The 18853-nt window shown below is 43.7% G+C and overlaps 1 protein-coding gene across 3 annotated transcripts in view; it reads right to left on the bottom strand.

Moving 5' to 3' along the window:
• The window catches only part of MGAM (maltase-glucoamylase), a 198121-nt gene that overhangs the window by 113229 nt on the left and 66039 nt on the right, over positions 1-18853 (bottom strand). For all 3 annotated transcript variants that reach the window (XM_043873136.1, XM_043873137.1, XM_043873135.1), the window contains exons 29-43: positions 18585-18681; positions 16902-17014; positions 15007-15132; positions 13418-13546; positions 13048-13158; positions 12456-12518; positions 7378-7512; positions 6826-6913; positions 5866-6004; positions 4608-4741; positions 4458-4492; positions 4012-4128; positions 2460-2608; positions 1806-1890; positions 850-906 (exon numbers count right to left, since the gene is read on the bottom strand). In XM_043873136.1, coding sequence (XP_043729071.1) covers positions 850-906; positions 1806-1890; positions 2460-2608; positions 4012-4128; positions 4458-4492; positions 4608-4741; positions 5866-6004; positions 6826-6913; positions 7378-7512; positions 12456-12518; positions 13048-13158; positions 13418-13546; positions 15007-15132; positions 16902-17014; positions 18585-18681 — 1578 coding nt within the window. The remainder of the gene's footprint in view (positions 1-849; positions 907-1805; positions 1891-2459; positions 2609-4011; positions 4129-4457; positions 4493-4607; positions 4742-5865; positions 6005-6825; positions 6914-7377; positions 7513-12455; positions 12519-13047; positions 13159-13417; positions 13547-15006; positions 15133-16901; positions 17015-18584; positions 18682-18853) is intronic.

Here is an 18853-nt window from a genome sequence, read left to right as displayed (position 1 = left end):
TTGACAATATTATTTTAATGCAATCTGGGAGAATATAAAAAAATAACAATCAAAAACATTTCTGAAAAAAGATGATGACATATTGATCTGTCATATTATACCTATTTACAAAACCCTAAAAAATCTACCAAAAAGAAGAAAAGAATCAAATTCTGACTTCTCTGTATCCCAGCAAAAGCTTCTCTGTATCCCCACTGAAGCTTCTGTGGAAGACTCTGTTTCCCCAGCTGAGTCTCTGGGGTTCAGATTAGCCTGGAAAAGTTGTATGATGGAGAAGGTTGTGTTCCTTCCCCATTTCTAAATGCATTTACGTTATACCAGCTCACAGGAGTCAGGCCTCACACTTCTATGTATCTTTCAAGGACCTTGCTTACCTTAGAAAGTACAGTCAACAACTCTTTGGGCATCTCTACTATAAAAGGAGGTATTCAAAAAGACAGAGAGGAAAAGGCTCCTAATACTTATGAACTTCCAGTCTAAGAGGGAGGATATAAATAAAAACCATAGTTTCCAGCACAACTTCAAGCATTTTCCTAGTGTCTGCCATTATACAGCACTGTGAAAAGTGGTGGTATAAGGAAAGAGACAAACTAACAAATAAAGAACACCCACAAAAATCCAGGTACTACAGGAGATGACTTTATGCATTTCACAACAACTCTGTGAGGAAAGTGGTCTTTTCCCATGTGGAAGTGAGAAAACGGAGGCCATAAGGTTACAAGTGACTCATTCAAGACCACACAACAAGTGGGCTACAGAGACAGAATTTGACCTGAGGTCTGTCAGAGTCTGAAGACTGTGAGTGCTGTCATTTTCCCAGGTTGTACAGAGGCAATCAGAAAAACTTACCGTGTAGTAATCATACCAACGGGCTCTAGGGAAATATGCAGTGACATCTCTGGCATTCTAAAATTAAACAAAAATAAGGTGTGAGTGCAGTAGGCTCAGCTATAGAGGGCAGAATAACCCATTTGCATAGCAGAGGAGCCAAAACTATAGCAATGGCCTTGGACCCACAGACCTGTCCTCTCTGGAGGTCACCAGTGTTGGGAACAGCTTCCTTTCCTGCCCTCTTCTCAAACTGGGAGATTTGCCTAACCAAAAGTGGTGGCTTCTGTAAAACCCTCTGGGATCCGGAACTTACAGAGGGAAAAAAAAAAAATCATTTGCCTATAGGCTTATTCCATACCCTCTTCAAAGAGACAAACTGAGGTTAGGTCTAGAGCAGAAAAAAAGAAAAAAGAAAAGTTGCAGGTTTATGGGCATTAATACTTTAGAAATTATGATTAGTGCAATAAGTTTTGGAGAAAATCCAGTTAACTGACATTTTAATCAGAAGCCTAATCATCGATAAAAGAAGTAAAGAAATGGCTGCCTGAGGACCTCTTTTGGAGGAAGGGAAGGGCTGGCCAGTGATGACCTTATATACATTGGCTGCAAAAAATTCTTCTGAAAAGTTTCTCTCTAACAGTGACAGAAGATAGGAAGGATTTCTTTGTATTAACAGTACTGCCCCCACCTGATTCCTACTCATTGCAATTAAAGAAGAAATTATTATATCTTAAAGTGTAACAGAGGGTTTTTTCCTTTTCAACTGTTCAGTGAATCAGAACTTGATATTTTAAAGATGAGGGAGCTGAAGACTGGAACATCTAAGTGAAGGACTTCAGATCAGAGGGAGAAGAAGAGACAAAGGTAGACAAAGAATAAGAAAGTGCATCTCAGGACCCCAATCTGATGAGGCCTCTTCTCTTTAACTAGTCTCTGGCCTCACAGGTGGGATCATCAGAGGCCTCCATACTCACAGCCTCCAGGACAGGGCTGACCAGGAAGGCTGGGCCCAGCAGGAACTGACTGTCTACATCCCAGGTCACCCGGTCTGACACAAACCTGGGGAGGGAAACCAAGGTATCACAGTTAGGACCCCTCTACAGGATTCCAGGTCAAGGCCTTGAAGAAACTCCTCAAATTCAGACCTAAGTTGGAAATCCAGCTGCATTCTATGCCATCTTTATTCTTTCCCTAGATCTACCTTAATCAGATACATATTCACTTTCTACATGCCATGGTCTTCAAACCCAGAAATAGTTGGGTTTAGACATGTTCTCCCCTATCAACATCTCCAACGTCTTAACCTTCAGTGCAAGAATGGCCTTCATTCCTCAGATATCCCCTGGCATACCTTCTTTTATGATGTGAGTTACTACAAATGCCCAAATTAGAAAGAAATTATTCTATGTTGTATTGCCTATCATGTTGAATTTTTTAAAATATTCAGTAGCCTTTTATCTAACAGTGAAGGTGTGACAGACACCATGCTTAAAAGAGCCATAATGTATGGTCTGTGCCTAGAGAGCTCTGGGCAAAGACAGTCACGTCTTTAATTTGGAAGAATTCTGCAACAGCTACTATAGAGAAGGAAATTGTCTCAGTCCCTGGGACCCTGGCTGGACACTCACTCATGGAGAAGAGGCCGTACGACGGTGCTGCCCTCCGTGCTGGCTTTGTGCATCAGGGTGTAGAAATACGGCAACAGGGCATATCTGGTCTCCAGGACGCTCTTGGAGATTGTCACGAAGGTAGAATTCCAGGACACAGGGTCTTGCCTCTAAGGAGAAAAAAGGAGTGTTCAGTGCTGAAGGGACATAGGGGACTTAAAGAGGTCACTGAACTGTTAGTCCAAACGAAGGTCACACACGCCTAAACCAACAATGACTATAGATGAGGCTCAGAGAATATAAACATATTCTGTTTATAGACTGAAAGAAATCACTGAAGCCTTCCCAGGACAGTTGAAAAACTTTCTTATAAGAAATTGGGCTGGGGGCAGGGGTGCATATCTGGTACAATGCCCAAATCAAAAGAATAATCTGAAGAACACTGAGGAATATGATTCGTTGAAATGTGAAGATTCTTTTACGTATCTGTTGGCTATTTGTATATCTTTTTTTGGAAAACTGTCTATTCGGTTCCTCTGCCCATTTTTAATTCAGATTGCAGGATGGACAGAGATGGATTGTCAGTCAAAGTATAAAAACTTCTTCTTAGAAGTTAAATATTTCTGAAAAAAAAAATAAATAAAAATTAAAAAGAAGAAGTTAAATATTTCTGGTGATTAAATGTGCAGCATGGTGCCTATAGCTAATGACTGTTGTTGTTCAATTACTAAGTCGTGTCCAATTCTTTGAGACCCCAAGGACTGCCACACTCCAGATTTCCCTGTCCTCTACCCTGTCCTTCACTATCTCCCAGAGTTTGCTCAATACTTAGTTTTATACATAGTTAACAATACTATATAATAAGGGCTTCCCTGATAACTTAGTGGTCAAAGAATTAGCCTGCCATTGCAGGAGACATGGGGTCAGTCCCTGGGTCGGGAAGATCCCCTGAAGGAGGAAGTGGCAACCCACTCCAGTATTCTTGCCTGGGAAATCCCATGGACAGAGGAGCCTGGCAGGCTACAGTCCATGCGGTCACACAGTCAGACATTACTTAGTGACTAAACAACAACAACACTGTATTATAAACTTGAAAGTTGCTAAGAGTATAGATGTTAAATGTTCTCACCACAAAAAAGGAATGGTAATTATGTGAGGTGATTGAGGTGTTAACGGATCCTACTGTGGTAATAATTTCATAATATATTTCAAGCTTTTTTTAAAAGGAACATAAGGGTTTAATGGTTTATAAGATGTCCTTGGGGAATATAAACAACTTCGTGTGCTATATGCTTAGTCATGTCTGACTCTTTGTGACCCTATGGACTATAGCTTGCCAAGCTCTTCTGTCCATGGAATTTTCCAGGCGAGATACTGGAGTGGGTTGCCATTTCCTTTTCCAGGGGATCTTCCCGACCCAGGAATCAAACTTTCGTCTCCTGCATCTCGTGTATTGGCAGGCAGAGTCTTTACCACTGCATCATCTGGGAAGCCTGTACATTACTTGTAGTTCAAATGGGAATCTGTGTTCCTGGCAACACAAAACTTTTGAGCTCTGAGCTTAATGTCCTACCCTGGTCCCAATGGTGTTGTGATTTCTTGAGAAGGGGTAGAAGGCCCCTAGTTGCATCCAGCGAGCACACATTTCATATTCAGCATCTTGAAAGAATCCACAAATATCTGCTCCTGTCTGAAACAAGATAGAACAAAATGGGCCAGTTAATGATTTCTGAAAGATGTTGCCATCTGCATTATGATTAGGAGCGACCCAGAGGACACCACAGGGACTTCCCTGGTGGTCCAGTGGTTACAGTCCCCCTTGCAATGCAGGTGACAAGGGTTCAACCCCTGCTCGGGGAACTAAAATCCCACAAGCTACGGAATAACTAAGCCCACATGCCGCAACTACTGCATCAGAGTGCTGCAGTGAGAGATACCACATGCCGCAACTAAGACCCAAGGCAGCCAGATAGATAAATAAACACTTCTTTTCTAAAAAGAACAAAAAAGGACACTTACGTAGGATATGCCAAAAAGACTAAACTCCATCATGCCTGCAAGAGAACCATGGCTGGGTCAGACAAGACACTCATGACCTGCCTCCTCCTCCCTCCCCAGAGAATCCTTGATCCAAGATCCTGACTCCTCTCCCGCCAGCAGCCCACACACCAATGATTGACTTCTTCAGCTGGTCCCACGCGGCCGTGTTGTCGCCCAGCCAGTGTCCTCCCCAGCGGCCAGAAGAGGGGAAAGTGGAGCGAGTGATGACGATCCCTCGCTGTCCTGTCACCTCCTGCACGGCTCTGCTCGGAAGGGGACAAGGGGGTGACTTAGGGCAGAGCAGGGGAGGAAAGTCCCAGAGCTCCTGAGCCTACGACTCAAGGACAAAGCATCTCATGTGTCCCAGAAAGGAATATGGAAAACTGGGTCATGAGGTCCCAATTGACTGATTCCTGGTGATGAAGATAACATTAAAACCTGTGTCTTTATATGGTATTTTACAAAGTTTTATAAAAACTACAGAATGTAATAGACTCACTGGATCACCTACAAATAATAGCTAGTCACTGAATCTTGCTATCTATTTACTCAATACTCAGTTTAATATAGTGGGGAAAGAAGAAGGTGAATTCTTGTATAAGGCTTTCCTTAGGATAATTCTTATTAAGCATGGACTTGAGCACACAAAATGAGGCAGGGATAATCCAGTAGGACACCAGTTGGCTAGCCAACAGGAATGACAAAATAAATAAATAAATCCAAATAGAGATGAGTCACTTCTGAAGTCAAGGAAAGAGATATCCAGTCCTCTGTGTTCCCTTCTAATAGCTAAAGTTACTATAGCATCATCTGCACCCTGTGATGATTGCCTGTGTCTCCATGTGTGCTTCCTCCATGAGGACTATTGGCCTTTCACCAGCACGACCAGCTCTTATTTAAATCTGTCCTCCTCACTAGGATCACAGGATGTGGCTCCATGCTCATGAGTGTTTAATGCTGGGTTGGTGAAAGTGTCCATTGGGGTTTCTCTATATGATATTACAGAAAACCCCAAACTTCACGGCCAACCCAGTAAGTGAGAATTGCTATAGAGCTATAATTAAAAGCTACCCAACTCTTGATGTGAAGAACCGACTCATTGGTAAAGACCCTGATTCTGAAAAGATTGAAGGCAGGAGGAGAAGGGGATGACAGAGGATGAGATGGTTGGATGGCATCACTGATGCAATGGACATGAGTTTGAGTAGACTCCAGGAGCTGGTGATGGACAGGGAAGCCTAATGTGCTGCAGTCCATGGGGTCGCAAAGAGTTGGACACCACTGAGCGACTGAACTGACTGACTGAACTCTCAAAAGAGGGAATGAAAGCAGGGTAGCTTCCCCAGTCCCAGGCCGTCCCAGCTGGAGAAGGGCGATGATGACTCACTCATATGTGGGTCTGGTCTGGGCCCACCCGTAGAGGCTGTGCACGTCGTAGTGGCGCACCAGTGAACCGTCAGGCAGGACCTGCTGGCTCTCCATGCACATGGTCTTGCTGCTCAGGCCCTGGTCCCTGGACTCCAGATCTGAGGAGAAAGATCTAGCGATGTGACATTGATCCCTGCCTGATCCTGTTTAGCCTTGACCTCGCTTCATGGGATTGAAGCAAGGCAGTGTCTGGCTCTTAAGGCTAAGCTGACCTCTGCATGGGTCCCTCTTCTCCCCAGCGTCCTGGAAATGTGCCTGGTTCTTAGTTACAGGGGCACCTGCAGGTGCTTTCAGCACCCAGGACCCCGGAGGAGAAAGCAGTGGCGTGCGGAGAACACAGCTGTCAAACATGGACAGGCTCCAACCAAGCTTCTAGCGTGTACATTATTTCATATAATTCTTATCATGATTCTTTGAAGAAGATATCATGATCCTCCTTTTACAGTTTAAAAAACTGAGATTTGGAAAGAGCAAGTCATCTGCTGAAGGTCATACGGCTCATAGAGAAAATAATAATTGGATCCAAGACATGAACACAAGTACAATGCCAAAGTCAATGACTCCATGGTAAGGAGAAGCTGTTACTGTCCACCCACTGATGACATAACAAATTCCTGGGGAGGGACTCACACGAACCTACGAAACTAAGACCCTGAGCTATAGAGTCTGTTGGAGACACGACCACTGTTAAGTAACTGAGAAATTCACTCAAAGGGGCCAATAACTTGCCCACACCCAACTGGGTAAAGTTCTCAGGAATGGACTTGTTACCTTGCTGCCCCCCCCCAACCCCCCTGCAAAACAGAGCATCAGTCAGGATGTCCCCGCGCATCAGGGTAAATGCCAGGTTGCTGGGTTCTTGCAGGGCTCACTCCCTGTTCCCATGAAGCTGCCAGTAGAGAAGGCCAAGGGTCCTCACATGGCATATAGGGAGGGTGGTTCAGAGTGGCATCCTTGCAGCCTGGAGGGACTGCTCCATTCACAAAGCTCGCTGGTTCATTCATATCCTAGAAATATCAAACCCAGAAATACTTTACTTTTAAAAAGAGCTACATCCTGTCAACCCAGAGACAGGGAAGCAGAGAGTACATTGTTCACCATCCAGTAGTTTCAAAGGTACCAGCCCAGGGAAGATTCATCAAATCCAGCTTGAGAAAGATCAGGGAAGCCCTACAGAATGACTGGCTAGAGGATTTGAAAAAACTCTGAGGGTGTGAGGTAGGCTCGGTTCCAAGGAATTCCTGGTTATCACCTTGGACTTTTATAGCCAGAACTTCAGACAAGGTACAAGGTAAAAGGAGTATCAGAGTGGGCCGGTTCCGACTGGAAGAGCTGCAGTCTGATACGTTCAAAGTCTTTCCTGGATGACTATTACCTCTTCAGATTAAAGGTCAGGGATACATATGCTGAGGCACGCAGAGAGAGAAACACAACTGTCCCCATGTACACAGACACAAACGTGCACACTTACAATCCATAAGCCATCGAACTTCAAGCTCTTCTCTGGTTCCCGTGGATTGGTGTACAGTTCTGTCAACTCCGTCTTCCACCATGCGATGGTTGAATTACGGAAAAAGTCTGGAAAGGCCACAAATGCCCGGTATTTCTGTAAGGAGGAAATACAATTTATTTGTCCCAAATAAATACATTAGACAGAAAATTGGTATTTCCTGAAAGCTTAACTTACAAAACCTGTTCTGTGTGGTGATAGTTAATCCAAACAGAGCTTAAGGAATGTTCTTAACTTATCTGAAATACAGTGAATGCAAAGAATAGGAATGAGCACAAATGAAACCCCTTCTTATCACCTGGAAAGCATTCATGGACTGTTTTCCTCTTTGTATCAACACAAATGGTAGCTACCAACACCCTGGACTCACTATTTCATCTGCTAGATACCCACCCCTCAACCTCTGTCCTGAAGTTTCCTAAGCTCTCCTCAAAGACAAAGCATGAGCCAGGGAGACTGCAGCTTGAAGCGGGCAGAGAGCAGATGCATTGTCAACAGGTTGGAAAGAAACAACCAGGTGATTCTCCCCTATTTCATTCTCAGGAGGAAAAGGGGGTAAGAGGTAAGGTTGTATTTTATTACATTAAACTATCTAACTGATATGTATCTGGGTTTTCTATGGTTTCAGAGTCACTTGAAAAGTACAGTGTCAAATACTTATTGCATGACCTAGGCTTTAAATATCTACATTATTTCATGTAATTCTTATCCTAATTCTATGAAGAAGAATTAATTGTGTGTCAACTAAATTAGAAGAACTTAAAGAGAAAGTTTCAACTCCCCTTTCTGTTATCTTTTTCAAATGATAAAAACAATGTCTTTATTTTAACCTGGAAAATGGACCAAGGTATAACTCTAGAACTATAACCCTTTGGAGAGGAAGGCCCTTGTTGACCTTTGTATTTCCCCCACCATGCTGAGCTTAGAAACTGCATAATTGTGAATTCATTCCACTTAACAACAGGAAATCTTCATAAATTTATACATAACTATGATGCTTGTTATGGACCTTTCTGGTCCTTTGTATGTCTTAGTAAATCGGTTCTTCTGTGTTCATCAGTGCATTTCAAGAGTTAAAAGCTAAATAATGCTGGTGACAAGGGTGTGGGTGGTGTGGGAACAACAGAAAGAGGACTTGGACTAGGGAACCTCCAGTTCTGGTACACAACAGATAATAGGCAAGTTAAAAACCAATGTCTAGATAAAACACCACAAGGAACAGGAAGGAAAAAAAAATGGATCAGCACACAGGGATCCAGCTCACAGAGAACGTCAAGGTGTTGAGTCACATCACTGAGCATCTTATGAAGGGGAAGCATGTCAAGAAGGCCTTTTTTGTTAGAAAACGGAGGTGGAAATATAGAAACAACAAAACAAGCTTTCACTGGAAACAGAGAGCTGCAGCTAAGGCAGGGTTAGAAACATGGGGCAGAGGAGGGAAGCAGAGGATTAGAGTAGACAGAGTCAATGCCAGTCACGTCCGAGGGACAACCGAATCCCAGGTGAGACACAAGTGAGCAATTTGACCACTTTGGTTTATGAATCCCACTAAAAGGTGCTCTGACCCTTGCCCATGAAATGAAGAAAACTCTGTTGTTCTCCAAGGTCCTGGTTCCACCTCACTCCCGTCTGTGTTCCACTCTTGCTTCATTGCTTCTGCAATGCTATTTCCCCTCATCCTCAATCCATGATGTAGCCACCTGGCCCCATTTCTTAGCAGGTAAACAATAACAACAACTGGTATAAAAAAATAGACACATTGATCAGTGGAATGGAAGAGAAAGCCCAGAAATAAACCCATGCATATGCAGTCAATTAATCTTCTACAAGAATGCAAGAAACATAAATGGGGAAAGAACAGTCTTCTATTAACAGTGTTAGAAAAACATGAAGGGAATTCTCTGGTGGTCCAGTGGTTAAGACTCCATGCTTCCACTGCTGGGAGCCTGGATTCAATCCCTGATTAGGGAACTAAGATCCTCCAAGCTGGGTGGAGTGGGCAAAATAAGAGAGAGAAAAGAAAAACGTGGATATCCACATGAAAACAATGGAACTGGGGTTTCCCTTGTGGCTCAGTGGTAAAGAATCTGCCTGCCAGTGTGGAAGACAGGGGTTTCATCCCTGATCCAGGAGGATCCACTTGCCTAGGAGCAACTAAGACCGTATGTAACAACTTTAGAAGCTATACTCTAAAGCTCAGGAACCGCAGTTACTGAAGCCGGCGTGCCTAGAGCCCATGCTCCACAACAAGGGAAGTCATCACAATGAGAAACCCGAGCATCACAACTAGAGAGTGGCCCCCACTTGTCCCAACTAGAGAAAAGCCTGTGCAGCAACAAAGGCCCAGCACAGCCAAAAAAATTAAAAAAGAATGAAACTGAACTCCTATCTTGTACTGCTATAAAACTTAATTCAAAATGAATTAAAGATTCAAAAGTAAGACCTGAAACCATAAAACTTCTAGAAGAAAACACAGGAAAAAGTTCCTCGACACTGGTGTTGGCAGTGAGATTTTGGATTTGATGATACCAAAAGCGCTAGCAACAAAAGAAAATTAAGTGAGAATACATCAAACTAAAAAGCTTCTCCACAAAAAACAATCAACAAAATGAAAAGGCAACCTACAGAACAGGAGAAAATATTTAAAAGGAAAATACCCAATGAGTTAATATTTTAAATACATATGGAAGCTATAAAACTCAAAAGCAAGAAAAATAACCCACAAATAAATTGATTTAAAAATGGACAAAGGACCTAAACAGACATATTTGCAGAGAAGGCCTACAAATGTCCAACAGATACATGAAAAAGTTCTTAATATCACTAATCATTAAGGAAATGCAAATCAAAACCACAATGATAAGCTGTTTCTAAAGCTTTTATGAAAAAGATGATAGACAACAAGTGTTGGCAAGCATGTGAAGAAAAGGGACTCCTTGGGCACTGTCAGTAAGAATACAAACTGGTATAGCCATTACGAAAATACTATGGAGTTCCCTCAAAAAATTAAAAATAGAACTACCAAGTGATCCAGCAATCCTACTTCTGGGTATATATCCTAAAGGAAGCAAAATTAGTGTCTTGAAGAGATATGTCCCATATTCACTGAAGCATTATTCACAATAGCCAAGATGTTGAAAAAACTTAGGTGTCTACCCACAGATGAGTGGATAAAGAACACGTGGGGTGTGTGTGTGTGTGTGTGTGTGTGTGTGTGTACACTGGAATGTTATTCAGCTATGATAAAGAAAGAAGACTTGCCATTTGCAATAACATAGAAGGCATTATTATGGATAAACCTAGAAGGCATTATTCTAAGTGAAATAAGCCAGATATAGAAAAACAAACACTGTCATGATCTCACATATGTGGAATCTGAGAAAAATAAGTTGAACTCATAGAAACAGAGAGTAGAATAGTGATTACCAGCTGCCAGGAGGTGGGGAAATGAGGAGATGCTGATCAAAGGTTGCAAGCCTTCATTTATCAGATGAATGAGTTCCTGGACCTGATATCCAATGCAGTGATTATAGCTAATAATACTGTATTGTATACTTAAAAGATGCTAAGAGAGTAGATTCTCCCCACATACATACACAAATGGCAACTATCTGAAATGGTGGATGTGTTAATTAACCTGATTCTGATAATCATTTCATGATATACATGTATATAAAATGATCACATTGTATACTTTATATATATACAATTTTATTTATCAATTATACCTCAGTTAAGCTGGAGGAAAAAACAAAAAACTAAAATAAATATGTAAAAGTCAAGGATCCCATGACCCTGGACTTCTCTGGCAGACTCCTATGTCCATGCGGCCTACCTGGACCACCAATCTTCAAGTAATCTTCTGTGAGAAACAACAGAGATTGTAGGAAGCTAGATTCTCTCCCTTGGATCCTCATCTGAGATCCATGGTAAGTGAGAACCTGTTCCTGGGAGAGAGCAAATTTTAACCTACGGCTAGAAACTGGGGCTTCCCTGGTGGCTCAGAGGTTAAAGCGTCTGCCCGAAATGCGGGAGACCTGGGTTCGATCCCTGGGTTGGGAAGATCCCCTGGAGAAGGAAATGGCAACCCACTCCAGTATTCTTGCCTGGAGAATCCCATGGACGGAGGAGCCTGGTGGGCTACATTAGTCCATGGGGTCGCAAAGAGTCGGACACGACTGAGCGACTTCATTTTCACTTTCACTTTCTTTAGGAACTTGGAGATAAGATTAGAGTTGAGGGACTTCCCTGGTGGTCCAGTGGTTGAGAATCTGCTTGCCAATGCAGGGGACACAGGTTTGATCCCTGGTCCTGGAAGATCCCACATGCTGCAGAGTAGCTAAACCTGCGTGTCACAACTACTGAAGGCCACATGCCTAGAGCCCATGCTTTGCAACAAGAGCAGCCACTGTAGTGAGAAGCTTGTGCGCCACAGCTAGAGTAGACCCCACTCACAACTAGAGAAAGCCTACGTGCGGCAACAAAGACCCAGAGCAGCAAAATAAAGGAAAAAAGATCAAAGCTGAGAAACCCAAGGAAAGACGGAGGGATTTATAAGAGTGAAGATGGAGAAGCCTACCCACAAAAAGATGTGCAGAGAAAAATACCCAATCAGTAAAGACAGGGGTGAGAGACTGCTTGAAAAGGATACTCAAAGCAAAAACTGAAAAAGCAACAATAAATATACTAATTCAGGCAAAAGACAGTGTTTCTTAGAGGTTTCATTCGGCGGAAATTTTCTGGATGTTTGTAATCTGAAAGTCATGGAGTGGAAATCATTACTCTGTCACTTGAAACCATGGACACAAGTAATTTAAGATCTCTGAGTCTTAGTTATGCAAAGCATATAAATAACTATCCCCCAACTGGGGTAAAATATTGCATGCAAAGCGATTGGCACAAGACACATGCACAGGACACGTTCGCTATGTGAGTTTCCTCATCTCGCCCACGCTCACGGCACAGGGATGTCCAGTATCCTAAGCGTGATGGCACCTTCCTGGCATCCCTGATCCCCCACATCCACACAAGCCCCTTACCTCCACTTGGCTGTCCCAGTCTAGAGAACTGTTTATTACCACATCAGGAAAATCAGGCCAGACCTGTGAAGAAAAACATGTTTCAAAGCAATGCACTAGATAATTTCTCTTATATAGCATTTCCTAAGAAACTATAGGGCTTTCCAGGTGGTGCTAGTGGTAAAGAATCCACCAGCAATGCAAGAGACATAGAAGACACAGGTTCAATCCTTGGGTTGGGAAAATCCCCTGGAGGAAGAAAATGGCAACCCACTCCAGTATTCTTTCATGAAAAATCCCATGGGTGGAGGAGCCTGGTGGGCTACAGTCCATGGGGTCACAAAGAGTTGGACTGGGCTGAGGGGTTACACACACAAGAAACTATAAACCTTGTTCTATGGGCGATAGTACTTTGATTTTCCTGTAGGATTGATCTAGAGAAAAGTGGATCACACAATGTACACACACATTCCTTTAAAATTCCTTAACAGTGGTGACAAATACCAATAGAGAATATGAGAACTTCTGACCTCCAAGTCCAAATGGAAAAAAGAAAGAAACGTACAAACACACTAACAGTGTGGGGATTAGTGAATCACTGCTCAGGGCATACCTTTCCCCAGACAATGCTCCCATCACTCGGGTCTTTGATGAAGACATCGTCCTCTACACCCCGTGTGAATGGCAGATAGGGCTTGGTCTCGTTGCCAGAAATGGCTGGGTCCTAAAATCAAAGCACAGGTCAGATAATGAAACCAAAGCCAGAGAATGACTCAGGGTAGGGAAAAGGAGAATTCCTCCAAAGAGGAGGCATGGCTTCCACCCATGCTATAGAGCTTCTGTGAACCCAGGGAAATACACTTTCCATATTGAACCTCAATTTCTCTACTCATAGCATGGAAAAAAACACAGGGATGAAGCTTTCTCCACCAAAGTCCATTCAGTCTTCAAAACAGACTCCACCCAGTCACATAGCAACTAACCAGAATGATGATGACCCGCATCCCGTCGGCCTTCATGCGAGTAATCAGAGCTGGAAACCCCTCAAACTCAACGTCAAGGGTGAAGTCCAGCTGCCGCTCCATGTAGTCAATGTCCGAGTACTGCACATCCTGGAAGAAGACAGAGGAAGCTTATACAAGCTCAGGTCCACATGAGAACAATGGTCCAGTAACCAGGGGTAAAGTTCAGACGGCTTCTTCTTGATTCTTTCAAATCCCACCTCTGTTATTTGCTAGGTATTAGGTTCTGGAAAAGTCACCTAATTCTCAAACTTTTAGTAGTCAAAATAGAAAATAAATAAATAAATAAATTAGCAAAAAGCAGAATGATAATGTCGACCTCCACAATTTTGTCTGTGGAGATACATGAAAAAAATCGATGAGAGTGCTTTGTAAAGGACCAGAATAAGGAGCGAACAGAGGATGAGATGGTTGGATGGACATGAGTTTGAGCAAGCTCTAGGAGTTGGTGACGGACAGGGAAGCCTAGCCTGCTGCAGTCCATGGGGTCACAAAGAGTCAGACATGACGGAGCAACTCAACTGAACTGAAAGAGCAAACATGGTTATCTCCTCCAGAAAGCCAACTCAGGTATCAGGGGTTCAGATTCAGACAAAATAACCTACTAACACAGTACTAGCACAGTATTAACACAACATGGACAGTAAATCCACTAAAAAGAAAACAAACAAAAGCATCTGTAATTGCTTTGGAACAGCAATCCTGGGGGTAATCAGACACAGCTTTCTTATTAAGAATAAAATATTGCATGCTAGACTTTCCATTAATAGGAAACAAGAGAAAATTCAGAGAATAACATTGATTAATAGAAAAATCAATGGCTCAGTCTGCCAAAGCAGGAGATGCGGGTTGAATCCCTTTTGTCAGGGAAATCCCCTGGAGAAGGAAATGGCAACCCACTTCAGGATTCTTGCCTGGGAAACCCTGTGGATGGAGGAGCCTGGAGGGCTGCAGTTCATGGCGTCACAAAAGAGTCAGATATAACTTAGCGACTAAAACACAACTCATCTTCAAGTAAAGGTGAAGTTTGTCTCCACACGTATTTCTTCTGGAAACCAGTCCCAAGATCTACATTCAACCAAAAATTAGATCAAGCTGGGGGCACGCTGAGCTTTAGTGCTGCCAAAGTGTCGGAACTGAGGTTATACCTATAGACACAATGGTCTGACTGAATTTGGGTCAATTTCTTTTAATGAAGCAAAATTACTCTTTGGGCCACCTTTTATATGGTAGCAAGGATGTTTTTGACTAGATGTCATGAAGTCATATGAAAGAAATGGAAGCATGACCTAGTAGAAAGAACCCTAGAGCTGACCCAATGCCCTCCTCCTTTGGCAAATCACTGTGACTCTTCCAGTTGGGGACAATGACACTGCCCCCCCCTCTGCTTATATTATAACCACTGGGAAGGGGTGAGACTGAGTGTGATCCTGTATGAGAAAATGATTTGTAATTTCGTAGAGTCTGACAAAAATCAGACAAATGCAGACATAGAGACAAGGGTTGACCACGAGGTCCCAGAGCCAGAACCCCACAGGCTGACGACATACATAGGGAATCTGTGCCGCCACCATTGCGTCGTACAAGCTGGCGATCTCAGAGTCGTTCTGGTATCCATAGCGACACAGCTGAAACCCCAGGGACCAGTAAGGAACCATCACCGGCCGACCAATCAACTAGAAAATAAACAGAAAATTTAGTCCTTAAAAAGAAGAATTTGGATTAAAGTGGTACACAAAGTAATAATATTTTCCCAGTGTCCCCAGTTAGATAATCGGCAAACTCAAATTCAGAGAGAAATGAAGAGGATGCAAAGCCACTAGGATAACTTGGAGAAATCGTCCTGCCAGACTTGACCTCTCTTGAAAATCTGATTTTACTGCTATTTCCAGTGATTTCTAGCTTGCTGGTTAGGAACATTAAATTCAGAAACAAAATGCCTGGGTTGCCCTATAGGATCCAATCTCTGCTGGCTATGTGACTCTGGACAAAAGCGAAATAACCTCTTATACATGTTCATTCACTTGTAAATCGAGGATAATAACGTATTTGTTTCATAGTGTTTTGTGAAGACTGAGTGAATTAATATGTGGAAAGTGACCTGACATGCAGCAAGTAATATATCAGCGACATACAATAAGTTTTATAACATTGTTTGCGGCCGATGCCAAAGCAACTGTGATGACCTCTGCAGCCACAGTTATCATGTCCGCTATCCCCGCCCTCACCACAATGACCACCACCACCATCACCACCAACCACCTTCACCACCACTACCGTCACCCTCACCATACTACCTCCACCATCTCCACCATCATCACCACCATCACCACCATCACCACTATCATCACCACCATCACCACCACCCCATCACCACCATCATCACCACCATCACCACCACCCCATCACCACCATCACCACCACCCCTATTACCACCATCATCACCACACCACCTTCACCACCACTGCCATCACCCTCACCACACTGCCTCCACTATCTCCACCATCATCACCACCATCACCACCATCACCACCATCATCACCACCATCACCACCATCACCACCACCATCACCACCACCATCACCACCATCATCACCACCCCTATCACCACCATCATCACCAAACCACCATCAACACCACCATCACCACCATCATCACCACCATCACCACCACCCCTATTACCACCATCATCATGACACCACCTTCACTACCACTACCATCACCCTCACCACACTGCCTCCACCATCTCCACCATCATCACCACCATCACCACCACACCACCTTCACCACCACTGCCATCACCATCACCACACTGCCTCCACCATCTCCACTACCATCACCACCATCTCCACCATCATCACCACCATCACCAGCACCCCTATTACCACCATCACCACCATCATCACCACCATCACCACCACCCCTATTACCACCATCACCACCACCCCTATTACCACCATCACCACCATCATCACCACCATCACCACCATCATCACCACCATCATCACCACCATCACCACCACCCCTATTACCACCATCACCACCATCACCACCACCCCTATTACCACCATCACCGCTGTTACCATTGCCACTGCCAGCTATAACCAGCGGTACTATTACTGCTTCTGCTACTCCACAGTGCTCTTGCGGCTGCTGCTGCTAAGTCGCTTCAGTCGTGTCCGACTCTGTGCGACCCCATGGACGGCAGCCCACCAGGCTCCCCCGTCCCTGGGATTCTCCAGGCAAGAACACTGGAGTGGGTTGCCGTTTCCTTCTCCCTGCAATGCTCTTAGAGGCTATGAATTTAACAGCTATTGGGATGGATTTATTGTTCATTATTCTATAACCTACCTGTCACCCAGAAAGACCAACAGTTTCAGTTATCACCTAAGAACTACAGAAAGTGCTGTATAAACACTGGGTAGCCAACTGATTTCCCTCCTACCTCAGTGTACTGCTGGGTCACAAGCTCTGGAGTTGGCCCCAAAACCACATAAAAGTCCAGAATCCCTCCTGTGGTACGGTATGTCAAGGCAGGCAAGGGCTGGAAGGTCACGTCTGGAAATGCAGAAAATACCAATCAATATGGAAACCTTCAAGTGAGAAATTACCCCTGAAATTCATACATTCTCCTTCTTCCTATGCCTCTATTGTAGACTATTGAGGGAAGGCAATTTGTACTATACCTACACAGAATTTTTAAAGTTAAGTGAAAGTCTTCAGGGCATGTGCCTGGATTTTTTTCCCTTTGATGCACCTATTACCTTATTATATGTTTTGTCCTTCTGCTCTTTTAAAACTGGTATTATTGATTTTATTTCAGGACAGTTTAAGACTTACAAGAAACTGCAAAAATAGTACTAAAACTTTTCTTGGACACTTCCCCCAGTGTCCCCCAGTGATGACTCTTACATAACCATTGTATGCCATCAAAACCAGGAAACCAATGTTGATATAATAGTATTAACTCAGATTCGGGTCTTATTCAGATTTCTCCAGTTTTCACAAGCACACTCTTTAATTCCACTTCCTGATTCCCCACCCTCTTTCCAATATACTACTCAAATTTTCTTTACACCCTGATGCTCTTGAACTGTGGTGTTGGAGAAGACTCTAGAGGGTCCCTTGGACTACAAGGAGATCCAACCCTTCAGTCGTAAAGGAAATCAGTCCTGAATGTTCATTGGAAGGACTGATGTTGAAGCTGAAACTCTGATACTTTGGCCACCTGATGCAAAGAGCTGACTCATTTGAAAAGACCCTGATGCTGGGAAAGATTGAAGGCAGGAGGAGAAGGGGACGACAGAGGATGAGATGGTTGGATGGCATCACCTACTCAATGGATATGGGTTTGGGTAAACTGTGGGAGTTGGTGATGGACAGGGAAGCCTGGTGTACTGCAGCCCATGGGTTGCAAGGAGTCGGACACGACTGAGCGACTGAACTGAACTGAACCCCCAGAGTGAGTGCTCTGACCCACACCTTCATCACTAAGTCAAATTATACAAATGGCTCGCACTGACTAACCTCTAGGATGCTTGGGACTCCCTTGATTTTGCTATCCCATCCTACATTATGCCAAATGCTGCTGCTGCTGCTAAGTCACTTCAGTCATGTCCGACTCTGTGCGACCCCATAGACGGTAGCCCACCAAGGCTCCCCTGTCCCTGGGATTCTCCAGGCAAGAACAATGGAGTGGGTTTATGCCAAATGAGTTAATTCTTATTACTACATTTTGTTATTGTTTAGTTGCTAAATTGTAACTGACTCTTGTGCAACCCCATGGACTATAGCCCACCAGGCTCCTCCATCCGTGGGATTTTCCAGGCAAGACTACTGGCGTGGGTTGTCATTTCTTTCTCCAGGGCATCTTCCCGACCCAGGGACCGAACCTGTGTCTCCTGCATTGGTAGGCGGGTTTTTACCGATGAACCACCAGGGAAGCCCATTACTACATGTTACTAAACTGAAATAAACAGAAAGGCTAAGCAGAATGAAGAAAAAAAAAAGAAAACACTGTCCACAAGATAATAATTTTGACTTCAGGGGCAACATGATCAAACACGTTCTGAAGTTCCTCGAGAAGGACTGAGTCACAAAAACAGAGGCGATGCCAGCGTCGCCTTACCCATGGCATTGCTGTTCAGTAGGAGCACCCCGTGGGCACTGCCATCCTCCTCCAGGGCCATGTAGTAGGGGTGGACACCATAGGAGTTCTTCTTGTACTGAGAGCGTCGTGGGAAGAACAGCAGGGGGTTAAAGGACAAAGATTGAAAAGAGAGATTGAGAAGAAAAAAAAACAAATTGATCGATAAGGTGTGTCCAGTCTTCTCTGTGAAATAAACACATAAGAAACCAAGAAGCCTGAGAGTCAACCTGCTTGTCTCAAAGCAGACT

Source organism: Cervus elaphus, chromosome 18, assembly GCF_910594005.1.
Source record: "Cervus elaphus chromosome 18, mCerEla1.1, whole genome shotgun sequence".
Classification (NCBI taxonomy): Eukaryota; Metazoa; Chordata; class Mammalia; order Artiodactyla; family Cervidae; genus Cervus; species Cervus elaphus.
Note: the sequence above shows the minus strand (reverse complement) of the source record. Positions and strands in the feature narration are given on the sequence as shown.